The 26,986-nt window shown below is 35.6% G+C and overlaps 1 protein-coding gene across 1 annotated transcript; it reads right to left on the reverse strand.

The window, feature by feature from the left end:
- Positions 1-767: 767 nt before the first annotated feature.
- LOC107778775 (uncharacterized) lies at positions 768-11,797 on the reverse strand. Its single transcript, XM_075235855.1, has 6 exons — positions 11,763-11,797; positions 10,759-11,624; positions 3,586-3,801; positions 1,520-3,505; positions 1,070-1,439; positions 768-983 (listed from the first exon to the last, which is right to left on the reverse strand). Exons 1-5 carry the CDS (start codon positions 11,795-11,797, stop codon positions 1,093-1,095), a joined length of 3,450 nt encoding a protein of 1,149 aa, XP_075091956.1. The 3' UTR covers positions 768-983; positions 1,070-1,092.
- Between the last annotated feature and the right edge of the window lie 15,189 nt (positions 11,798-26,986).

Raw genomic sequence — 26,986 nt, forward strand, 5'->3', positions numbered from 1 at the left:
CATCTAAAATTGATAAGGTAAAAGAGAGTTACTCAAAATAAACTACCATACCCAGTTAAATAGTGATGGGGTTAATCAGTTTTTTAAATCTCTTTTACATGAATCATGTTATGTTTCCTTCTTCTCACAGGAGAAAGAAGAAAAACAGAAACTCCCTTCTTCCTCTTCAAAAACCACACAAGGATAAAAGACACTTAGTTTGTGAAATTCTAACTTTGTTTCCAAGAGATTCAAAGTTCGACTTGGGGCAATTTTTTTGGTGGTGAGTTCAACGATATTCGCTGCGTCAAAAAGGTACACAACTTGTTGTTCTCCCTCCTCGGTTTAATCTCACTGTTGCTTTACACAAATAGCTAATACGACAAAAGAATAGTAATAGGTAGAAGCAGCGGTAAGAAGGCCCATCTCAAGTGAAGAAAGCCGAGAAAACAAATAGAAAGAGCACTATGCAAGCTTATAATTAAGTAAAAGATATTGGGGACTATATTTATCATTTTAAATAGCTTTCTTTCTGCATCAATTAAGTTGAATTTCTGCAGAGCTCTACATCCGGCCACTGTTAGCTGCTGCCTTCATAGTCGCATGATGAATAAATCTGGACGAATTATATATTTGGCCTTTTCTATCAAAATATCTCACATGCACTGTTCATTTGTATGTTCAATTGAAAGGTTACCCAGATTTTAGGTAATGGAAAGGCCCTCCCGTTGCTAAATGAGAGATACATAGTATAACATGCCATAGACTAGTATATTAAATTGGTTAAAGAACTAGGAAAAGGAAAATGGTTTAGTTATGGTTATGAACAAAATTGGAGGATAAAGTTTATATTCTTAAAACAAATACAGATCATCAAGCAAAAGAAAACAGTAGACAAACTATCAGCAGCTTTTCATAACAATAGTCTCCAGAGTTGTAATAACTTCTTGTGAAGCTCAGTAAAGAGCTTCCATCCTTTTTACTTCCAATAGCCACACAATTACCTGCAATAACATTCAAGGAACAACTACTGATGGTTAAATGCTACTGAACTTTGTAACCTTTTTGTTCCAAAAGGATATGAAAGTACCTGATGTCATGGGTTTAGGACATTCAATAACAAGAAGAAAGCTTCTGTTTGATCTTTTCTAATGCTGCTACAACATCAGTCATGTTCATCCTTTCAGCTGGAATATTAGCTGTGCAATTCATGGCTAACTCCATGATGGATGACACACATTGCAACTTTTGACTTAAGTTTTGCTCATCAGATGTTAGTAAGTCGGCATCTATGATCTGGTCCAACTGATCAGGAAGCGAATTATGCACGAAGCTTCTCAAATTTAAATCTCCCGTGAACATTTCATCATTAGGTTTCTTCTTTGTAAAGGTTTCGAGCAACATGATACCATAACTATAAACATCAGACCTCTTGGATATAAGGCCTTCCAAACCATACTCTAAAAAGAAAAATTAAAATGTCTGAGACAACACAACACATTAAACAAAAACTTCGTTATAAGTTAAATAAATGATTCACCTGGAGCAATGTAACCAATTGTGGCAAAGGTTGTTGTATGAGCAATAGATTCTTCCTTAGTTAAAAGTTTTGCAATACCAAAGTCAGTCAGGTGTCCCACCATGTTGTTGTCAAGTAACACATTGCTAGGCTTCAGATCACAGTGAACAACCGGTACTGTGTAACCATGATGGAGATATTCCAGAGCAGATGCAACATCGATCATGATATTCAATCTTTGCATTATGTTTAAACAATAATCTCGAGAATATAGCAACTTGTCTAAGCTCTCATTTGGCATGTACTCAAGTATCAATGCTTTAAAATCCAAGTTGCAACAGCTGCTAATGATCTTGGTGAGATTTCTGTGACGAAGATTCCGTAAAATTTCACATTCTCTATCAAAGGTTTGAAATGTACCTTCCATCTGCACATTGAAAACTTTAACAGCTACTATCATCCCATCTGCCAAAGTTCCTTTATAAACAGAACCAAAACTTCCACTACCTAGCAAGTTATCTCCGTCAAAGCCCTGGGTTGCTCTTTGAAGTTCATAGTAAGAAATTCTTTGTGGTGCTACCTCAGGCAAACACTCATCTTCAGCATTGACTGTTTTATGCCGACGTCTCATCAACACGAAAATTATTGCTGAGGCAAGCCCTATTACAAAGATCACTGAAGAGGCAACTACAATCCATATTAGTCTTTTCTTCTTTGAATTAGAATGATTCTTTGAATTAGAAGGACAAGGTAGGACATGCTTTTGAGGATTACCACACAATCCTTCATTCGACATGAAAGACTGATAAGGGAGATGAACAAAAGGTCCTCCATTCGGAATTTCCCCGTGTAACCTGTTGAATGAGACATTAAAGGAGCCTAGGTGCTTAAGTTTCTCTAATGACTTTGGAATCACACCAGACATATTGTTATATGAAAGATCCAATGCTTCCAAATTTATGAGTTCTCCAAATGTCTCAGGAATAGATCCTTCAATTCTATTATGAGCCAAAGATAGTTGAATCAATTTCTGTAAACCTCCCAATGTACTTGGAATGTTGCCTGAAATATGGTTTCTGGAGAGATCCAAAGATATTGCAGCCTTGAGGTTTCCAACTTCTAGGGGTAGAGAACCAGTAAAGAAATTAGAAGAGATGTTCAGCGTCATGATGTCTTTGAGATTCCATAGACTTGAGGGTATGCTAGAAGTGAAGTTATTGGAATCAAGATAAACCTCTCTTAGGGAAGTCACATTCCCCAAGCAAGTAGGAATATTTCCCCACATTTGATTTTGTGAAAGGATTAGCATGCCTAACTTTGGTAGCTCACATAAATTAGTTGGGAAAGGGCCACTTAATCTGTTTGCACCAAGTGAAAGCCGTTGGAGGTTTTTCAAAGAAATTATTGTTGTCGGGACAATTCCAGTAAACTTATTACCATCCAGCGCCAAAGTAGATACATTTCTCAAATTTCCAATCTCACTTGGAATATTGCCTTTGAGGTTACAGCCTACTGCCACAAACGTTTGAAGAGAAGAGAGATTGCCGATGGATTCCGGAAGCATTGCATTTAAAGGATTGAAAGACAATATCAATCTTTTCAAGTGGTTAAAATTTTTCAAAGGAGTAATAACGCCCGATTCACTTGTGAAGGAGTTACCATACAAGTTGAGAACTTCAAGTAGTCTTAAATTTCCTAGAGAATCAGGAATTGAACCCGTAAATTCATTATTGACGAGGCTTAGAATTGTAAGCTTAGACAAATTTGAGATGGAAGCAGGTAAGACACCATTAATGTAGTTTCCATTTAGAAAAATTTCTTCAACATTGGGTAACCTGTTGCCTATGGTGGAAGGAAGGTTACCTGAAATGTGGTTATGGTCGAGGTTAATACTTACAAGAGATGAGATATTGAAGATGCCAATAGGGATTGACCCATTAAAATTATTGTAAGATAATGAAAGGTACTCCAACTCTTTAAGTTTACCGACTTCATGTGGAATTATTCCTGCAAAATTCAGTAAGATAAGGATGATTAGATAGAAGTATCCAAAAAACTGAAATTCTAAATTAGATATATTTCCATACCTGTTAGGTTATTAAATGCAAAATCAAGCCAGACAAGCATACTCGAATTTCCAATCTCTCTTGGTAAAGGTCCTTCAAGCATGTTATCACCCATAAATAAATTTTCAAGTGATGAAATGTTGAATATGGTTAAAGGGATTGGGCCTGTTAATCTATTGTTTGCCATGATTAAATCCTTCAAGTTATGAAGATGACCAATCTCTTCAGGAATTGTCCCTGTCAAATTGTTAAACGAAAATATCACATAAAAATTCATATAGTATTTACAAGAGTATAACTCTATACAATAATACTTTTAGAAAACCAAACCAACCATATATAATTCCAAAAAAAAAAAAAACATATATAATTCATTCGCATTTGGCATTAGCTGAAACAACATAGGTAAAAATCATTTTGTAAGTAAATTTAGACAACAATATATTTTAGACTTAATACATAGTTTATCCCCCGAGCATGTAGCCAAATTCCTTCTGCACACTCTCCTTCACAAGAAGCTTTTTACACAAAAAACGTTTCACCAAATATATCTAATACACACCAATTTGACCACTTGGCCAGCGTATTTTACCAACAAATTGTGCCTGTGAATAGGTGGAAAAAACTTGTGTATGAAGCCACCTTATTTAAGTGCCACAAGTCCAAATTTTATTCTATTTTTGGAAAATAAATTATCTTCTTCCTTATAACCAGGTTCCTTCTCAACAATGGAGTCTGGAAATTCCCTCAACAAATTGTTCAAAGCAGTAGATAGATTTCGGTTCTCAATTCTAAGAAACAAGTATCATTCCTTCTCAATCAGCAACTATTCGACAATAATCTGGGTTTATAAACTCAGATTTCAAGTTCGAAGGGCCATCAATGTGAAACACTCCAAGCCTTTTTCAAACAAATAACCCCAACTCAGATTTCAATAAAAGTCCAAACTATGAAACTCTCTTTAAAAATAATTCCTCATTCCCCAACTCAAAAGCACATAGAAAACACGCAAAGAAAAAAAAAAACAAAAGGAGAAAATCCAATCAAATCATAAAGAGCAACTTTTAGTAAAGAAAAATCCAAAAAAGTACTTCAGATAATTTGGAAAGTCGAAGAGGATGTGATGTTTTTTTCCAGACAATCGATTTTGTACCCATATCTGTTCTGAGGTTTGGACGAAGAACGTATGGTTGAAATTGTCAAAAGTCTCACGAGATGACAATTTTGAATGAGAATTTTATACCCTATAAAAGGAGGCCTAATATTTAGGATTTAAGTACACCTATTATTTCACTTATAATTTTGGAGTAGAATAAAATATTGATTGTGTCCGAGGAAGTAGGCAAAATTGGCCGAACCTCGTAAATTCTGGTGTTCTTTTATTGTTGTCTTATTGTCTTATTTATTATTTAGTGGTTGTCATAATTTTTGGTATAGTAGTTGTGACTCATTCACACTATATACATTTGGCTTCCGCAACAATTGGTATCAGAGCCAAGGTACTGCTTAAGTATGCACTGTGGTTGCAGCATAGTCTGATATTCCACATCAGAAAAGATCTATCTTGGTAAATGAGTCAAGGTTCTGTCTGAGTATGCTCGGTGGTTGCAGCTTAGTCTGATCTTCCACACCAGAAAGGAAATAATCTTGATTTGTATCGTCAGCTACTAAATAATATTTGTGTCAAAATGAAAGACAATAAACAAGAAGAATCTACATCAAGTGTCAATAATACGTCATCGTTGGCATCTTCGCTTATGATAAGAATTGTGTCAAATACGAAATTTGCAGTAGAAATTTTTGACGGGTCAGGATATTTTGGGATGTGGCAAGGCGAGGTTCTAGATGTTCTTTTTCAACAAGGGCTAGATCTTGCTATTGAAGAAAAGAAGCCAGATGTTATTGGAGAAGAAGATTGGAAAATTATCAACCGTGTTGCTTGCGGTACTATTCGATCCTACCTTGCTAGAGAGCAGAAATATCCATACACAAAGGAAACTTCTGCAAGTAAATTATGGAAAGCACTGGAGGATAAATTTTTGAAGAAAAACAGTCAAAATAAATTGTACATGAAGAAGAGACTGTTTCGCTTCACCTATGTTCCTGGTACCACAATGAATGAACATATCACCAGTTTCAATAAATTGGTCACAGATTTGCAAAATATGGATGCAACTTTTGATGATGGTGACTTGGCCTTGATGTTGTTGGGGTCACTTCCTAATGAGTACGAGCACCTTGAAACTACTCTACTCCATGAAAATGACAAAATTTCTCTCAGAGAAGTTTGTTCGGCTTTGTACAGCTATGAACAAAGAAAGGGAGAAAAACAGAAGGGCGGAGAAGGAGAAGGACTAATTGTGAGGGGTCGTCCTCAAAATCAAACGAGGACTAAGAAGGGAAGATCCAAGTTGAGATCTAGACCCAGCAAAGATGAATGTGCCTTTTGTCGAGAAAAGGGACACTAGAAGAAAGACTGTCCGAAGTTGAAGAATAAGGCCAGACATAATAATGGAAAGGCCATTATGGATTCAAATGTAGCTGATTGTGATGATTCAGACTTCTCATTAGTTACAACAGAGTTATCAACATCATCAGACATATGATTGATGGACTCGGCTTGTAGCTATCATATATGTCCCAACAAGGACTAGTTCGTGAATTTTCAAGAAGGAGAATATGGAGTCATCCACACAGCGGATAACAGCCCTCTTACCTCATATGGCATTGGTTCAATAAGATTAAGGAGCCATGATGGAATGATCAGAACATTAGCAGATGTTCGATATGTACCGGGTTTGAAGAAGAATCTCATCTATGTGGAAGCCCTAGAATCAAAAGGGTTCAAAATCATTGCAGAAAATGGAGTGATGAGAATATGCTCCGGTGCACTAGTGGTAATGAAGGCCAATCGGAAGAACAATAACATGTACCGCTATCGTGGTAGTACAGTTATTGGGACAGCGACAGTGACATCCAGTGATGACAAAGAGGCAGAAGCAACCAGGCTATGGCACATGCGCTTGGGACATGCTGGAGGGAAATCCTGAAAAGCTCTATCTAATCAAGGATTGTTAAAAGGCGTAAAGACTTGCAACTTGGAGTTTTGCGAACATTGTGTCAAAGGAAAACAGACAAGGGTTAAATTTGGTACAGCGATCCATAATACTAAAGGCATTTTGGATTATGTACACTCTGATGTTTGGGGTTCTTCCAAAATACCTTCATTGGGTGGGAAGCACTATTTTATAACCTTTGTTGATGATTTTTCCCGAAGAGTGTGGGTGTATACAATGAAGAGGAAAGATGAAGTGTTGGAAATTTTTCTCAAATGGAAGACGATGGTGGAGAATCAAACAGGCAGGAAGATCAAGTGTATTCGCACAGACAATGGAGGTGAATACAAAAATGATCATTTCAATAAGGTCTGTGAAAATAATGGCATCGTCCGACACTTCACTGTCAGACATACATCACAACAGAATGGAGTGGCAGAACGTATGAACCGGACTTTACTGGAGAAGGTACGGTGTATGTTGTCCAATGCTGGTTTGGGCAAAGAATTTTGGGCTGAGGCAATTACATATGCATGCCACCTCATTAATCGTCTACCATCTGTTACCATTGATGGCAAGACACCATTTGAAAAATGGTATGGAAAACCTGCTGTAGATTATGACTCTTTGCACGTGTTTGGCTCAATTGCATACTACCATGTAAAAGAGTCAAAATTGGATCCGAAAGAAAAGAAGGCTATATTTATGGGGATTACTTCTGGAGTCAAAGGATACCGCTTATGGTGTCCAGAGACAAGGAATATTATATTCAGCAGAGATGTTACCTTTGATGAATCTGCCATAACAGATAAGGTGACAGTTGAAGATGTCAAACAAACTGGTGGTGCATCAAAGCAGGTGGAGTTTGAGGGAAAATTTATTTTTCCTACGCAAGAAGAAGAGGAGGAAACAATTGAAGATTACCCTCTGGAAGAAGAACCAGTAGAGAGGGAGATTCCAACTCAGGAACCTCGACAACAACTTGAATCAATAGCAACCAACAGGCCAAAAAGGACAATAACGAAACTTGTTCGTCTCATAGAGACGGTTGCTTGTGCAACCTCAATTGTAGCTGATGGTGTTCCTACCACTTATAAAGACGCAATCCAAAGTTCAGAAGAAGATAAGTGGAGGATTGCCATGAATGAAGAAATGCAGTCCCTTCATCAGAATCATACATGGAAAGTGGCCAATCTCCTGAAGGGAAAGAAAGCAATTAGGTGCAAATGGGTATTTGCAAAGAAAGAAGGATTTCCTAACAAGAAGATGTTCGCTACAAAGCAAGATTGGTGGCCAAAGGATATGCTCAAAAGGAGGGAATTGATTACAATGAAGTATTTTCTCCAGTTATAAAATATTCCTCCATTAGAATTATGTTGGCTTTGGTAGCACAGTTGGATTTGGAACTAGTTCAGATGGATGTAAAAACTGCGTTTTTACATGAAAACTTGGAGGAGGAAATCTACATGACTCAGCCAGAAGGATTCAAAGTTGCTGGAAAAGAAAATATGATATGCAAACTTGAAAAATTATTGTACGGATTGAAACAATCTTCTAGACAATGGTACAAGCGATTTGACAAGTTTATGTTGCGGCAAGGGTACAAGAGAAGCAAATACGATCATTATGTGTATTTGCGCAAACTTAATGATGGTTCCTTTGTATATCTTCTCATATATGTTGATGATATGTTGATAACTTTCAAGAATTCGGAAGAAATTGATAAGTTGAAGATTCAACTGAAGGAGGAGTTCGAGATGAAGGATCTGGGTGAGGCAAAGAAAATTCTTGGCATGGAGATAATAAGAGATAGACATTCAAAGAAACTCTGTTTATCTCAGAAAGAATATTTGAATAGAGTACTATAGCGTTTTGGCATAGATAAGAAGACTAAGCCAATTAGTACGCCACTTGCTCCCCATTTTAAGCTAAGTACTACTATGTCGTCAAAGGATGAAACTAAACAGGAGTATATGTCAAGGGTACCATACGCAAATGCTGTTGGTAGCTTGATGTATGCAATGGTTTGTACGAGACCTGACATTTCACAAGCCGTTGGAGTTATTAGCAGATATATGCATAATCCAGGAAAGGAGCATTGGCAAGCTGTGAAATGGATTCTACGGTATATTCATAGTACTGTAGATGTTGGGTTAGTTTTTGAGCAGGAAGGCAATCGGTCTGTAGTTGGATATTGTGACTCAGATTTTGCGGGTGATCTGGACAAACGAAGGTCAACTACTGGTTATGTGTTTACTTTTGCAAAGGCACCAGTTAGTTAGAAGTCTACTTTGCAGTCAACAGTTGCTTTGTCTACAACAGAGGCAGAGTACATGGCTATTACAGAGGCTGTGAAGGAGGCAATTTGGCTTCAGAGGTTGCTAAAGGAGCTTGGTATTGAACAAAAAAATATTATAATTTTTTGTGATAGTCAAAGTGCTATTCAATTAGCGAAGAACCAAGTTTATCATGCAAGGGCGAAGCACATTGATGTTTGGTATCATTTCGTACGAGAAATCATAGAAGAAGGTGGAGTCACGGTGAAGAAAATTCATACTACGGAGAACCCTGCTGATATGCTGACAAAAGTGATGACTGCGGTCAAGTTTCAACATTGTTTGGATTTGATCAACATTATTGAACACTAAAGATTGAAGATGAAGACACAACCAAAATTTGTTATTGAGAGAAAATTGAAGATGCGGAATTTTGCCAAGGTGGAGATTTGTTGAAATTGTTAAAAGTCCCACATCGGTGGATGACAATTTTGAATGGGAATTTCACCCTATAAAAGGAGGCCTAATATTTAGGATTTAAGTACACCTCTCATTTGCCTTTGTTATCTTCTTAAGGCATTTGTATCTTCTCTCTTTAGTATTATTTCACTTGTAATTTTGGAGTGGAATAAAATATTGATTGTGTCCGAGGAAATAGGCAAAATTGGCTGAACCTCGTAAATTCTGGTGTTCTTTTATTGTTGTCTTATTGTCTTGTTTATTATTTAGTGGTTGTCATAATTTTTGATATAGTAATTGTGACTCATTCACACTATATATATTTGGCCCCCGCAACACCTATATTTAGAAATGGAATTTGGGGACTAGAGGTGAAACGACAGAAACAAACGAGTTGAGGACACGTGTCACAACCTTATTAGTGTATGACGTTCACCTGTTTAGCGATCAAACACAAATGAGTTGTGTATATTAGTTCTTGATAATGGCTTTTTAAAGCTAGTACTTCAGACTACTAAATTTTAGTTTTTAATTTCAATCGTTGGCTAAATTGAGATCTTGATTTAACTAATATATTCGCTATCACATATTAACTTTGAAAAAATTTTAATGTCTTAAACTAATTCAACATACCAAATTAAGAGAAAGTCTGATACGTACAAGTATATTAGATTTTTGATAAGTACATATAGTTAATAAATATAGTGGAAATGGAGTAAATATTTTTCTAAGCTCTCTTTAATCTAAATAAAGTTCCCCTGTTGCATATTACCCAACTAAAATAATCAAAACTGGCTATGATAAACCGTTCCAGTTTACTAATCATATTTCTTATGATATGCTAAAGCTAAATTTTTTAGGGTTTCTCAGAAACAACTTTTCTACCCCTCCAAGGTAAGAGTAAGATCGTCATAAACTCTATCCTTCCGAGATCTCACAAGTAAAATTTTACTGGATTGTTGTTGTATGCGAAAGCTAATCTAATTGGCGGTTATATGTAATAGTATTTGAAAGTGTTTCAAGTGGAGAACAATACACATAAAATACTCAAAACTACACACAAAATATCATGGTACAACCCATTGACCCCTTGGTCATCCTCATGGTACCTTGACCTACCATGCGCCATATCACCGTGGACGGCCTCGTGGCATTGGATGCGTAAAGTGACAAATACGCTTTTTAAAAATACGTAGTAAAGTGACAAGTACACCTTATATTTCTAAAATAAGCATTTTTATTTTAAAAAAAAAAAAGAGAACACTTTTAGCTTTTTTTTTTTTAGAAGCTTGACCAAAATAGGCTATAAATTTTATTGCACTGTTAGAAGTATAAGTTAAAATCCAATCCATAATTAATACTACGAGTAAAGTTAAACTCCGAGAAAAATGATAAGCACATACCTTGTAACTTGTTAAATCCAAGATGTAAATCTTGCAGCAGCTCCAAGTTACCGAGTTCTTTTGGAATTTTTCCAACAAAGTTATTTTCAAACAACCATAGGAGTTGAAGTTCCGAGCATTCTGATATGGTTCTTGGTACCTCTCCGCTTAACATATTGAAGCCAAGTACAAGCTTTTGCAATCTGGGAAGGCGACGACATAAATCAGAAGGGAAATCGCCAGTTAAACCAGCTTTTCTGAGATCCAAAAATTTTAGTGTTGATATGTTGAATATGGAGAGCACATTGGAGCCATTTAATTTATTGTATCCCAAGTTCAAAAATTTCAAACTCGGAAGAGTGGCTATTTCTATTGGAATTTCTCCGGTGAAGTTGTTGTAACTAAGATTAATGGCTCTCAATTTTTGCAAACGAGTGAAATCTGGTGGAAGTTCACTATGGAAATTGTTGTAGCTTAGATCAAGTGAAACAAGAAAAGAAAGGTTGCCAAGTTGTGGTGGGATGGTACCAGTAAATCCCATGTCTGAAATATTCAGTTTAATCACTCTGTGATGACGAGAGCCACAAGTGATTCCAATCCAGTTACAAACAGAGGTTGAAGAAGACCAGTTTGTTGAAAGTATGCGATAAGGGTCTGAAGTAATTTGGGCTTTCAAGGCTAGAAGAGAAGATTGATCAGTGCTTATATTCATGGCTAAGCATGTTTCTATTATGTGAAGAGATATTAATATAAATGCTAGAAGCTGAAAAGATGAGGCTTTCTCCATTATTGATCGATAACCTCGTTTTCTTTGAGTACCATGAAAGGAATTAATGCTTTTGCTGGTTGGATCTTTGCAGCAATCTAATTTATACGGGTTGGAAGAACTGATTAATTTTATAATTGAGAAGATAGCGCTAGTTGTTCTTTATTATTGAAACTAATTAATTAAGAACATATAATGTTAACAAAATATTTAAAAAGGAGTTGACAAATATAGTCTAGATCTGGTACTAAATGCTAACACATGATAAAGCATCTTCACCACCTCTTCAGTCATGTTACATCCAATAACTTGTAGCTGTTTTGACAATTGACATACAATGTTTTAAAAGGCGTGGTGCCTAAGCGGGCATTTTACATATGTCTCAACGAGCCGTAAGCCCCGAGGCAAGGGGCGTAAGCCCCATATATATTTAATTTTTAATATTTTATAAAATAATATAATGACATTAAATATTTATAAACAGGTAAAATTACATAAAAATTGAAAAAAATTATAAATATGTAAAATATATATATATATATATATATATATATATATATATATATATATATATATATGTGTGTGTGTGTGTGTGTGTGTGTGTGTGTGTGTGTGTGTGTGTGTGTGTGTGTGTGTGTGTGTGTGTGTGTTATACGATACTTACAAGCAATGTTTTAAAAGGCGGGGGCTTGAAGTGAGGCATTTTACTTGATATGGGGCGAGGCGTAAGCCTGGGGGTGTAAGCCCCATGTATCTTTAAAAATTTTAATTTATAAATTAATAAATTAACATAATAACACAAAAAAAAATATATAATATAAATTAAAAGTGAAAAATTAAAAGAAAATTAAATAAACTCATAGAAAAAAATATCTAGCATGATTCTTAAGTATAACTAATGCATACAAATCACGTATAACGTCTTTAACTTTCAAATAATTAAAAACTACAATTTCTTTAAAAACAATGATCAAACTCCACATTTTACATTGCTAAAAGTAAATAATTAATAAAATCTTATTAGTACGATAATTAAAATATTACTCCTTCATGAATAAATACAAATTAGTTTAATACATCAAATTAATAAAAGTGTATAACAAGGAGGGACAAATGAACTAAGACACGACCAATAACAAGTGAAGATATAAATTCGCAATACTATGTCTCATTATTAGAGTTATGCTCAATCTTCATATTTCTATCGATGAATAGAACTTTTATCATTAATTTATTAAAGAATTTTGAAGGTCAACGATATTAATTGGGAAATTCAACATGTGATTTGCATTAGAACTTTTAGGCGAGCCCCGAGCGTTGGGCGTTAAGCGTGTTTAGGGCGCACGGTCGGGCGCTTGCAGCGTAAGCCTCACAGAACTAAGCCCTATACATGAGCCCTAGGACATTTTGCAAGTGCCCCGCCCAGGGGCGAGTCCCAAAAATGCATTTTAAAATACTGTTGACATATGATATTATTTAGGAAGCATGCCCAAAGAAATTGGGAGCTGGTAACAATTCAACTCAGCACTTAGCTACTATGACGTTAACAATTGAGAAGATGGATTTGTATTCTATTCTTTACATTTTGAACTTTCTGCTTCTGATACCTTCAAGAAAGGAATCCATGAAGATTGAAAGTTTAATTGAAAGATTTTTTCAGCTAAAGTTCCAGAAAAATTGATAGCTTCACCTACTGAAGATACTAGGTTTATATAATTATTGGCTTATTGTCGCTGATTCAGGGTAGTGGGAATTTTACTTCTTTTTAGAGGCTAATTAAACCTTAGAAACAAGTTGTTAATAGGTCAGTCTCGTTACTGCATCCTTGCATCAACATAAGTTGTACGTATTAGAAGAGATTATAGTGATAAGTTGATAGCTAAGTAACTATAAAGAGCCACTACAAAAAATTTGGTAAATTGTGGCGATTTATTTATGGGGATCATAAAAAACTCCCACTATACGTTTGTTTTGTGTCGTTTGAGCCACCCCCCACAAAATAGTTCTTATTGTGGCGGTTTAAATATGGGGATCGTAAAAGACCTCCACTATATATTCAATTCGTGGCGTTTGTTCCCACCTCCTCAATTTTTTTTCTTATTATGGCGGTTTCTTTGTGAAGGTTTTTGATAACCTCCACAAATATATCAATTCCAAGTGTTTGAGAAATTATTGCAATTCGATACAAGTTAACGATTATTAACTCATGAAAATTTTTAGTTATTTTTTCCACCTTATTTCTTTAAAATTAAATCAAATTACATATTTTAGTTAAAACTTTGCGAATTAATGCAATTTACATCAGTATCTATACCTTCTAGTTTGTAATCTTTTTCTGCTCACTTTCTTCAACTACAAAAAGAAAGGTTTTCCATTATTTCTCTATGTCTTACTCGTTAGTTTTTTTTTGATTGTCTTTGTGCATTTCTTTAATTCATCTCTCTATCTTTAGCAAAAAATAATAACGACTTCTATTCCATTTCTTCCTCATAAATTTTTTATTTATAAATTTATACGAAATGTCTACCCATAAATATTAAATATAATTTCTAACCACATGAGTATCGTGAATCTTTAGGTGCAAAAAAATGAAAAATTAACTTACGTTGGACCACAATATTGGATAACAAAAGAATAATGCAAAATGAGCCATCACAAAAGTTGAAGTGTGGCTCAACAAATGCAAGAAATGATGTTGATTCAATTTGGTCTCGCCGTCACAAGCGATACTTGCCTCCAAATAAGAAGACAATAATATGGAGCATTGAATGCATGAGTTGCTCGGTGAGTCTCACTGAACAAATAGGGTCGACGAGACCTAATAAAACTGGAAAAATATACTTTAGATTAATCATAAATAATATCTTCATTCATAGGTAACGACTACACATCCAATGAACAACAGTTGCAGAAGAGACATCCAAGTTTTGTAATTATCTACACAAACATTTAATTTTTTTTAATTTTGTTTGAGATAATTTAAATTTTAAAGGGATATAAATAATTGCAATACTTAGAATGCGGATTTTCTTTATTTTCATCATAGTAGGTGTTCTATGTTCAAATAGTATTTTTAAAGGCGGGTGTGTGAGGCAAGCCATTTTACTACGGGACGAGGCGTAACCTCAATCTATCTTTAAATTTTTTAATTTATAAATGACGCATAATAAACCAAATAATTAATCAATAAAGTTTATAAATACTATAATTTAAAAGATTACTCCTTCATGTAAGACATGAAGACCAATGGAAATAAGATACAATTTTTACTATCTAATTTAGAAAAAATAATCTAATGATATTCACACTCATGATATTCTCAATTAGTATATGCAATTATATGGCTAGTTATTTGAGTTATTCTCAAATAAAAGTTTAATCATAACTTTGTTAAAGAATTAAGTATCAATAGTGTTAATTAGAGAACTTGACACGTGATTTAAGTAGGAACTACAGTCAAACCTCTCTTTAACAACCTCGTTTATTCCGATATTTTTTGGCTGCTATAATGAGGTGTTGTTATAAAAACATATATTATAACATAACATAAAAATCAATTCCGAAAAAACTTGACTTTTATAGTAAATGATTATGATATAGAGATACTGTTAAAGAGAAATTTGATTGTATTAGGCAAGCCCCGACCATTAAGTGATATGCGTGTTTTGGATGTACAATCGGATACTTTGAAGCGTGTAAACTCACATAACCAAGCTCCACACATGTTCTTCAAGGCTTTTTGAACAGTGCCCCATCCAGGGACGGCTAACCCCGAATGTGCCCCAAAAGAGCCTTTTAAACACTATGTATATTAAATAAATAATTTAATAACTAGAACTTGTTACTTTTATCTAATTTAACGGATTTTATAAATTTTTGTATATTTTAGTTTGTCGTTGTTTTGGATTTTTTGTTTTGTCCTTACTGTCTTATTGATTCTTGTGTAGTAGATAATGAATTGTATTTAAATAAATTTTACCAAACATATTATTTCTATTTTCCAAATGTGCTCTATTTAAATAACTGTATAATAAAAATTAAATAGAATAAAAGTAACAAAGAAACCACTTCCCTCGTTTTCCTCTTCAGTTCCCTCGTTTTTAACTCAACTACTCAGATAACTACTCTATATTCCCGCCATTGTTTCCCTCCATATTTCCACCTTCCCCTCTTCTCCCATTTTCTTAGTTAGAAACTTCCATTTTCAGAGCTATATATTCACCGTATTATTCCTCTTGGAGAGATGAAATCCTGGTGAGCATTAGGTCAGTTCTCTTTTTTCTATTTGTATTTTAATTTTTTGATGTTTGTTCATTTTACTTTCATCAATATGATTGGGGGACACACATTTTTTCTTTATATTTAGGATGTAAATATGTAAATTATTTCACTGCTTAGTTTTACCCAACTAGTAACATTGTGCAGTTCTTTGATTCTCTATGGCCCTCTTTGTCAATTACTTGGATTTGACTACTTGTAGAGTATATTGTGGCTTTTATTTTATTTTATTTTGGAGTTTAAAAAAAAAAAGCAGATCTTTTGGGGGCTCTAGATTGGGTTTGTTGGGTAGTTTGTGGAAAAATTTTTATCTCATCATTTGTTCGATGTTTGGTTTGTATTAATCGATCATTATTTTTGGGTACCTTAAAAAGTGTGTTCTGTTTGTTTTGCTTAATAGGTAATTCGAGAAGATGTATCCTTGTTTATAGTCAAGATAAATCTGTCAATTTCGAAAAATTAAACTGTCTTAGGACAATAATTACTTTTCCCGCAAACAGGACTATATTGTTTAGCTTAGATTTCGATAGCTCAATGCTCAGTTAACTCCTAGATTGTGAGCTTTTACTTTCTGGTTGGTGGGTCGGTGAAAAATAAAAATCTGAAATTCATCAAACACAGGGTTCTGAAATCCATTGATTGTATTAGTTTGCAATACTGCAGCATGAAGTTAACATACTGTTTATTCTAGCTGTCTATGCGTTAGTGCCATCATTGACTAAAAGCATCCTCAATGCTTTGTGTAACCTTTTAAGACTGAATATGTTGAGAACCTTGTTGCGTCCTCCTCGCCCTTGAGAAATAGAAATAATGACTCAGTTGTAGTTTAACATGTGACCATCTCTTAAAGCTTGTATGTGTGCTTTCTTGCCTTTAGTTTAGTTAATCCTCTGTTATTCAAAAGTTGCTGGCAGAATTATTGGTCGTGTTTCATAAATTGTGTTGTGTCCTAAAACAAGGGGTAGGGGCTAGGGTAGTGTGGACCATAAGAAAAGAGCACCTAATGTTTTTTTTATATGAATGCGAGGACAATTTGTTTTGAAGTTGAATGGAGACACGTAGTGATTTTAATCTCTGTTGTTACAAGGTAATAGAATTAGAACTAAAACATATGGCTGAAACTGTCCAAGCCATCCATGATGAGATGTTTCAAAAGGTTGAGTTAATCTTATCTTTTGGAGGCCAATGATACTCTGATCACAAATTTAATGTAAAAATGCCTAAAAGATGCACAACTTACACCGATGAAATCTAAATATTCGTGAAATACAAGTCAATTCCAACTTCTTTTGGCTTTATTCGTTCTATAACATACTACTTTAATTTGATCAATGAATGCTTCATCTCAGTCCTCTTCATATTGTAATAAAGCAAGCAAGGGGCAGGGGTAGGGAGATACATGATGTAGCAAATTTAAAAATGATTCAGAGCAAGTGAACACGACTAGAAAATAAAGGAAAACGCACATTGTAACCAAATTAAGCAAAGATTTGCATATTAATACAAATTCAAAATAGAAGAAAATAGGGAAAATAGTGTGCATGTAGCCATAAAAAGGAAAAATGCAAGAGGGATGTTCATGTAACAATAAAGAACAAAGAAACACATTCATGAAAGAAGACTAATTCACATAGACCAAGTTCGCTATGGTAAGAGCCTAAAAGCATCCCCAGCAGAGTCGCTATGCTGTCGCGCCCCAATTTCTTGCGAAATCGGATTTCGACACTTGACAACTCTTTTAAAGGAAGGTGTTAAAAGAGAGAGTCGCCACCTAACGGGTTTGAGGTGCATTAGGGCGCCTATTTGCAAATAACTCTGGTTTAACCAGTTTGCGTCACCAAAGATCGGGTAAGGGCTCAAATTACCTCGAAGAGAAGGTGTTAGGCACTCTTCTAGGTCCATAATGGTGGGTCCCGGCTGAACTTGAATTATATGAATTAGTCAAATAGTCAGAGAGAAAAATAAGAAGTTTAAAAAAATCATTATTAGAAAGTACTTGAGTAAAAATAGATAATTGGTTTAAAGACAAGATAGGGGGGTCCCAAGTTTTTATAGCCTAAAGGATTACCTCGTACAACATAAATAATACTTTGAAACTCCCTCGAGATGGGGTGTTACTCGTATTATTCAGCGGGCGCAGACTATCATCTCTTGCTACCCGATTACTATCTTTAAGTTTTTACCTAAAGCGCACTAGTTGATTCTAAATCGTGCCCTATGCGTGCACTACCCATCCCATGCCTATGGCCCAGGAGGCGTTTGGACCTCTATTTTGGATGGTTTCTAGACTTAGCTTAGGCTACTCAGAAATGATAAAACTATGCGACATACAAAACAAGTTAGACTTCATGTAAAAGCAATTAAGGGCTCAACTTAGCCTCCACATTTAGACAACACATGCACGCGAACAAATTTTCATATTAAACGTTAGACAATTTCAGGATTAAGGCAAATTAAATCCATTTGGCCCTATAGACATGCTTTCTATGTGACCTGGATTTTGAACATGCAGACAGTTTTGTATGAAAAGTATGATTTCTAAGTGACTACGCAGTTGCCTACTTATTCCAGGTTATAAGCGATTAAACCTATAGACATGCTATCTAGATGATTTACGCACTAATTGGCAGTGATAATAACAGGAGATATTCAGAATTATCCAGTTTGATCCTATAAGCATGCTTGCTAATAGTGGCAGAGTTAAGCAATGAAACAGTGTTGAAAGTTCAATTTTAGCACTTAAAGCAAGATTTCTACGATTAGCGATTGAAACTGATTTTAGCTCCTATAGGCATGTTTCCTAAATGAGCAATTATAACAACAACACATTAACCAATTAAACCCTATAGGCATGATTTCTAAAATGCAGATTTGGTAGAACATAAATTAACAGAACCCTATGGTCGTAGCACCTAATGAATATGTTGTAATGCACATTGAGACATTGGTCATTTTATTTTCTATAGGCATGACATCTAGCATGTAGAAACAGAATATGTTAAACGAATTAAATACCTATAGGCAAGTTATCTAACATATACAATAGCAGAACATGTTCGAGCAAAGTAAATACCTATAGGCAGGATTTCTACCTGTTTCATGCAAATATTAAAATAAACCCTTTTCCCAATTTTACTAACACCCCAATTGTTATTATAACATTATTACAAGCCTAATGAGTGAAATAAATTACATAATTACAGAATAGCTATAGTGGGCCTAAGGTAGGCCCAATGTATACCTAGCCTAGCTAGGCCTTGAACACAGCTTCATAACAGCCCAGAAACAGTCTCCATTAAAACAAAATAGCCCACATCCAGTAGCCATCAAAAGTCCCAGAGGTATAGCCATTTACACAAACCAACTGATTTATCTAGTAGGTGAGAAGAGGGGGCATAATTGAGCAATTAGGGAAAAGGTGGCAAAGAACCTTGGACCCTAGTGTGTCAGAGTTCCCAAGGGCTTCAAGAACCTAGGGCAGTGCTCACACTAGGGAGGTTGATAGAGGAGACTTAGGGAAAAGGCTTTGGCTTTCAGCCAACCCCAGAATTAAACAAGAAACAACCAATGAAAATAGTAGTAGAGTAATAGGTTTGGAAAATATTTGCAAACTTGTAAGATAATCACATAATGAACTCAAGAAGCAAACTAACACATTGGGCAGGGTGACATATGATAAGAAACAAAGAACCTGGGATTGCAAGTCAACTGGCAAGGGCATTAGACTAGTAAAACTAAGTAATGCAACCAGTGTAGAACTTAAAGGATCAGATTATACCAAACTCATGATTAAACAGCATAATACAAACAGGATTAGATATCATAAAGGGAATCAGTCAAGAAGGATTATTTTAAAGGATAACAGGTTGTTAGAGGTGCAGAATTGGATATGGCAAGAACACATAGAGTGGAAACCATAGTCATAGGAGCATACTACACTTAGAGTAAAGGTCTTAAACAAGTTAAGGCATGCTAATAACATCAATTAATCACTAGAAGTTCAGAATTAGGCAGAGAATATGGATTAAACAATATAATCAAGGCAGAACATTCGAATTATCAATAACACCAAACTAAACACGCTTCATTCTGTCTAAATTAACTAAGTTAGGTGCAAAGACATTATTAGGCTAGCAATTACAGACAGAATCACACATAAAGAGAGTCAAGGGAATACATTAAGTCGTGCAGTTTCAAAGAACATGCTAACATAAGAGAATAAGCATTGCGAGGGTTTAGAAACTAACCAGTGATTGTTCAATAAACAAAAAAGAATAGTAGTAAGGACCCAGAGTCTCAAATGTGTCAAGTTCCCAAGGGTTTCAAGAACCTAGGGCAGTGCTCACACCCAAGAGATGGTAAGAAAAGTAGAAATTCGGTAGCCTTGGCTTTCAGCCGGCCTAGATCCAAATAGAACAGAATAGTAAACAAATACAAAGTAGAAACCTCAATGTTTAGTGAGAGTTTTTAGTGACTTTTCGTCTGTCCAAAAGGGGGAAAGGGAATGAGTTTATATAGTGGTAAAAATCAGCACATAAGTAAGGAAATACAAACAATCAGACTATAAAAGGAAAGAAGAACACATAAATCAATTTAAAATCAAATTAGGAGAATAAGCCGGTAAACCCTAGTTTTATTTTTAGGAAAAATAAATATCAACGGAACATACACAGAAACGGTAACATAGGACGAATATAGACACAAATACAATAACAACAACAACAACAACAACAACAACAACAACAACAACAACAACAACAACCCAGTATAATCCCACTAGTGGAGTCTGGGGAGGGTAGTGTGTACGCAGACCTTACCCCTACCTTGAGGTAGAGAGGTTGTTTCCAATAGACCCTCGGCATCCTTCCCTCCAAGAACTCTTCACCTTGCTCTTGGGGTGACTCGAACTCACAACCTCTTGGTTGGAAGTGGATGGTGCTTACCATCAAGAACTCCCCACCTTGCTCTTGTATTATAGACACAAATAATATTTAAAATTAGAGAATCGAACCAATTTTGGTTCGATTTGAAGAGATTTGTAAACCCTAGTTTTAGGGTAAGTAAGAATCAACAAAAAATGCACAAATATTCGTACTCATAATAGAACAAAGTATGAACATAGACAGAATAGTAGAAAGATCAGTGATTTGAACATATTTTGATTCGATCTTGTGGAGATTTACTTGCCATGTTTAGGCAAGCAGTATAGGAGAGTAACCAATACCCGGAGGAGGTCATATAAGGCAAGTAGTAGCCATAGAATCCCATATTATACGGGATTATGAGAGGATTTAGGAGGCGGCGGTTAGGGTTCTTAGGAGGGAGAAGGGAGGTGAGGGATATTAGGGCGGCGAACGGGGGAGAATTGGATTAGGGTTAGGGTTTGGGTTAGTTTAAAGGGGAGGGTTTGATATGGGTCGTTGATCTCAGAGATCAACGGCCACGATTAAAGTGTAGTTGGGTCGGGTTATTAGAACGGGTCGCGACCGGGTTAGGGGTTGGGTAAATTTGGTTTGGGCTGGGGGTTGTTTGGGATAGTTTATTAGGCTTTGGGCCTTTGTTTGGTCCGAAAATAAGTTCAAGAGTGGGCTAGTTTTTAAATACCCAATATCAAAACAAATAATTTATAAAAGTAATTAATAAATAACAAAAATATTACTTGTGCACTAAAATGATTAAAAATAATAACTTATATTATAAAAATATAAAAAGTTATATTTTGCATAAATAATGTAATTATACATGAATATGAGCTATTATTACAAAAATATGCAATTAGCCTAAACAAATGCAAATGTAATTATAAATAATGCAGTAAAATATTTAAAAACATAAATGTTGGTGAAAATGATAAGTTTGGATGATTAAATCATCATAAAATAATTTAAAGGATAATTAATGGATATTTATACAATAAAATGCAGAAAGAAATTGATTTAAAGCCTTTAAAAATTATGAAAAATTATGAAAAAAAAGCTTGTATAGGTTTATAAACTAAATGATAATGCAAATATACTATTTTGAAAGTAAGTATATATATATATATATATATATATATATATATATATATATATATATATAATATGAGGGAAAAATTGGGTATCAACAGTGAAAACAATGATATATACATGTATATTGACCAAATTCGAGTTAGAATCACTTACCCAAATATTCTTTTCTTGAAAATCTATCAAAAATCGCCTCTCCTCAAGCTCCAATTCGTCAAAAATGGCACAGAGGACGAAGTCCCCTGTTTTATAATTCTGTCCAGGCAGCCCTCGATCAAGGTTTCGATCATGGCCCTCGATCATGGCTTCGATCATGGCCCTCAATCCTGGGACTTGATCCTGGGCATCGATCATGGCGTCGATCCTGGCCCTCGATCCTGAGCATCGACCCTGGCTTCGATCCTGGCTCTCGACCCTGGCCTTCGATCATGGCTTCGATTTCTGCCCCCGAATTTTCAGCATAATAAAAATTGCAGCAACTCTTTAAGTCCAACTTTTGATCTGTTAATCATCTGAAACTCACCCGAGACCCTCGAGACCTCAACCAAATACACCAACAAGTCCTAAAATATCATACGAACTTGTTTGAAACCTCAAATCATATAAAACGATGCTAAAACCACGAATCATACCCCAATTCAAGCTTAAGGAACTTAAGAATTTCCAACTTTTACATTCGATGTCGAAACCTATCAAATCAAGTCTGATTGACCTCAAATTTTGCACACAACTCATAAATAACATAACGGGGCTATGAAAATTTTCAGAACTAGATTCCGATCCCGATATCAAAAAGTCAACTCCCCGGTCAAACTTCCAAACTTAAATTCCTATTTTAGCCATTTCAAGCCTAATTTAACTACGGTCTTCCAAATAAAATTTTGAACACGCCCCTAAATCCAAAATCACCATACGGAACTGTTGAAATCATCAAAATTCTATTCCGGGGTCATTTGCACATAAGTCGACATCCGGTCACTATTTAAATTTAACCTTTAAAACTTGGAACTAAATGTTCCAATTCATTCCAAAACCTCACCGGACCTAAACCAATTACTCTGGCAAGTCATATATCAGTTATAAAGTACAGAATGAGCAGTAAATAGAGAAACAGAGCTACAACTTTTAAAATGACTGGCCGGGTCGTTACAGAAGCTATCAATATAGCTAAAGATCTCCATGTATTGACTAATATATGATAAGAGAACAATTCTGCTAGTTTCAACCCAAAAAGGTGAAGATGAATTGGTATAGTAGCAGATGGGTCCATCTTGAACTTTTTAACTTCCTCATATTTTCTTCTTCCTTCCCTACGCCGAGCTCTATCATTCCTAAAGATGTTTTGTATTGAACTCGGAACGTCATTCATGATGACTTCAGAATCTGAATCGTTACTGAAACAGATCCTTTGACGATGCACTCTTCTACGTTATCTCCTTGCTCGACTTTCAGCACCACTCCCATTTAGCGTACTTCGAGCTTGTTCCCATTCAGCCATTTCTGAAATGGGAGCAAGGAAACAGTTCGAATGATTTTTCATAATCACTCTATGTGATAACATATGTCATAATCACTTATAGAAGAGAAATCAAGTTTAACGGTCATTTATTTATTTAGAAATAAACATTCGACCCTCAATGACCAGTAATATATCAGTAAAGAAATGACTGAGACTTAGTTGAATCCTTTCAGTTAAGGAACAATGAATACACTATAGACCATATCTTTAAATATTTAAATGCTCAGCCTAAGCACTTAGAAAGTATATGACCATATATCTAAGTTGAAATGTCTGTTGTGGTAGTAGTATAATTGTATTCATTATCTAACCATATTAAATATGGTCAAAGAGATGACACCAACCAATCAAACTTAACTTTGCAATTGTAGATAACCAAAAAAAATATCATACAGAGTTAAACATTGGGTTTAACTTCTTAATAGTTATTATTAAAAGAACTGCTTTTTGCAACTTTCTTGGGGTAAAATTCAGAACAACCACCCCCACTCCAAGTAATGACAACCAAAAAAATTTTCTGGCACATTTTTAAATGGAGGTTAATGTTGAAATTGTCAAAAGTCCCACATCGGTGGATGACAATTTTGAGTGGGAATTTCACCCTATAAAAGGAGGTCTAATGTTTAAGATTTAGACACACCTCTCATTTGCCTTTTTATCTTCTTAAGACATTTGTATCTTCTCTCTTTAGTATTATTTCGCTTGTAATTTTGGAGTGGAATAAAATATTGATTGTGTCCGAGGAAGTAGGTAAAATTGGCCGAACCTCATAAATTCTGGTGTTCTTTTATTGTTGTCTTATTGTCTTGTTTATTATTTAGTGGTTATCATAATTTTTGGTATAGTAGTTGTGACTCATTCACACTATATACATTTGGCTTCAGCAACAATTGGTATCAGAGCCAAGGTACTGTCTAAGTATGCTCTGTGGTTGCAGCATAGTCTGATCTTCCACATCAGAAAAGATCTATCTTGGTAACTGAGTCAAGGTTCTGTCTGAGTATGCTCTGTGGTTGCAGCTTAGTCTGATCTTCCACACCAGAAAGGAAATAATCTTGATTTGTATCGTCAGCTACTAATAATATTTGTGTCAAAATGGAAGACAATAAACAAGAAGAATCTACATCAAGTGTCAATAATACGTCATCGTTGGCATCTTCGCTTATGACAAGAATTGTGTCAAATGCGAAATTTGCGGTAAAAATTTTTGACGGGTCAGGACATTTTGGGATATGGCAAGGCGAGGTTCTAGATTTTCTTTTTCAACAAGGGCTAGATCTTGCCATTGAAGAAAAGAAGCCAGATGTTATTGGAGAAGAAGATTGAAAAATTATCAATCGTGTTGCTTGCGGTACCATTCGATCCTACCTTGCTAGAGAGCAGAAATATCCATACACAAAGAAAACTTCTGCAAGTAAATTATGGAAAGCACTGGAGGATAAATTTTTGAAGAAAAACAGTCAAAATAAATTGTACATGAAGAAGAGACTGTTTCGCTTCACCTATGTTCCTGGTTCCACAATGAATGAACATATCACCAGTTTCAATAAGTTGGTCACAGATTTGCAAAATATGGATGCAACTTTTGATGATGGTGACTTGGCCTTGATGTTGTTGGGGTCACTTCCTAATGAGTACGAGCACCTTGAAACTACTCTACTCCATGGAAATGACAAAATTTCTCTCAGAGAAGTCTGTTCGGCTTTGTACAACTATGAACAAAGAAAGGGAGAAAAACAGAAGGGCGGAGAAGGAGAAGCACTAATTGTGAGGGGTCGTCCTCAAAATCAAACGAGGACTAAGAAGGGAAGATCCAAGTCGAGATATAGACCCAGCAAAGATGAATGTGCCTTTTGTCGAGAAAAGGGGCACTGGAATAAGGACTGTTTGAAGTTGAAGAATAAGGCCAGACATAACAATGGAAAGGCCATTATGGATTCAAATGTAGCTGATTGTGATGATTCAGACTTCTCATTAGTTACAACAGAGTTATCAACATCATCAGACATATGGTTGATGGACTCGGCTTGTAGCTATCATATGTGTCCCAACAAGGACTGGTTCATGAATTTTCAAGAAGGAGAATATGGAGTCATCCATACAGCGGATAACAGCCCTCTTACCTCATATGGCATTGGTTCAATAAGATTAAGAAGCCATGATGGAATGATCAGAACATTAACTGATGTTCGATATGTGCCGGGTTTGAAAAAGAATCTCATCTCTGTGGGAGCCCTAGAATCAAAAGGGTTCAAAATCATTGCAGAAAATGGAGTGATGAGAATATGCTCCGGTGCACTAGTGGTAATGAAGGTCAATCGGAAGAACAATAACATGTACCGCTATCGTGGTAGTACAATTATTGGGACAGCGACAGTGACATCCAGTGATGACAAAGAGGCAGAAGCAACCAGGCTATGGCACATGCGCTTGGGACATGCTGGAGGGAAATCCTTGAAAGCTCTATATGATCAAGGATTGTTAAAAGGCATAAAGACTTGCAACTTGGAGTTTTGCGAGCATTGTGTCAAAGGGAAACAGACAAGGGTTAAATTTGGTACAGCGATCCATAATACTAAAGGCATTTTGGATTATGTACACTCTGATGTTTGGGGTTCTTCCAAAACACCTTCATTGGGTGGGAAGCACCATTTTGTAACCTTTGTTGATGATTTTTCCCGAAGAGTGTGGGTGTATACAATGAAGAGGAAAGATGAAGTGTTGGGAATTTTTCTCAAATGGAAGACGATAGTGGAGAATCAAACAGGCAGGAGGATCAAGTGTATTCGCACAGACAATGGAGGTGAATACAAAAATGATCATTTCAATAAGGTCTGTGAAAATGATGGCATCGTCCGACACTTCACTGTCAGACATACACCACAACAGAATGGAGTGGCAGAACGTATGAATCGGACTTTATTAGAGAAGGTACGGTGTATGTTGTCCAATGCTGGCTTGGGCAAAGAATTTTGGGCTGAGGCAATTACATATTCATGCCACCTCATTAATCGTCTACCATCTACTGCTATTGATGGCAAGACAGCATTTGAAAAATGGTATGGAAAACCTGTTGTAGATTATGACTCTTTGCACGTGTTTGGGTCAATTCATACTATCATGTGAAAGAGTCAAAATTGGATCCGAGAGCAAAGAAGGCTATATTTATGGGGATTACTTCTGGAGTCAAAGGATACCGCTTATGGTGTCCAGAGACAAGGAATATTATATTCAGCAGAGATGTTACCTTTGATGAATCTGCCATAACAGATAAGGTGACAGTTGAAGATGTCAAACAAACTGGTGGTGCATTAAAGCAGGTGGAGTTTGAGGGAAAATTTATTTTTCCTACACAAGAAGCAGAGGAAACTCATGAAGATTACCCTCTGGAAGAAGAGCCAGTAGAGAGGGAGATTCCAACTCAGGAACCTCGGCAACAACTTGAATCAATAGCAACCAGCAGGCCAAAAAGGACAATAACGAAACTTGTTCGTCTCATAGAGACAGTTGCTTGTGCAACCTCACTTGTAGCTGATGGTGTGCCTACCACTTATAAAGACGCAATCCAAAGTTCAGAAGAAGATAAGTGGAGGATTGCCATGAATGAAGAAATGCAGTCCCTTTATCAGAATCATACATGGAAATTGGCCAATCTCCCGAAGGGAAAGAAAACAATTA

This window comes from Nicotiana tabacum, chromosome 17 (assembly GCF_000715075.1).
Source record: "Nicotiana tabacum cultivar K326 chromosome 17, ASM71507v2, whole genome shotgun sequence".
NCBI lineage: Eukaryota > Viridiplantae > Streptophyta > Magnoliopsida > Solanales > Solanaceae > Nicotiana > Nicotiana tabacum.

Coding starts and splice junctions, on each gene's coding strand:
- LOC107778775 (XM_075235855.1), bottom strand. CDS start 11,797: ATGACTGAAGAGGTGGTGAAGATGCTTTATCATGT. Junction 11,625..11,762: donor GTGAAGATGCTTTATCATGT/GTTAGCATTTAG, acceptor AAAATTAATCAG/TTCTTCCAACCCGTATAAAT. Junction 3,802..10,758: donor TGGATTTAACAAGTTACAAG/GTATGTGCTTAT, acceptor ACAATTTGACAG/GGACAATTCCTGAAGAGATT.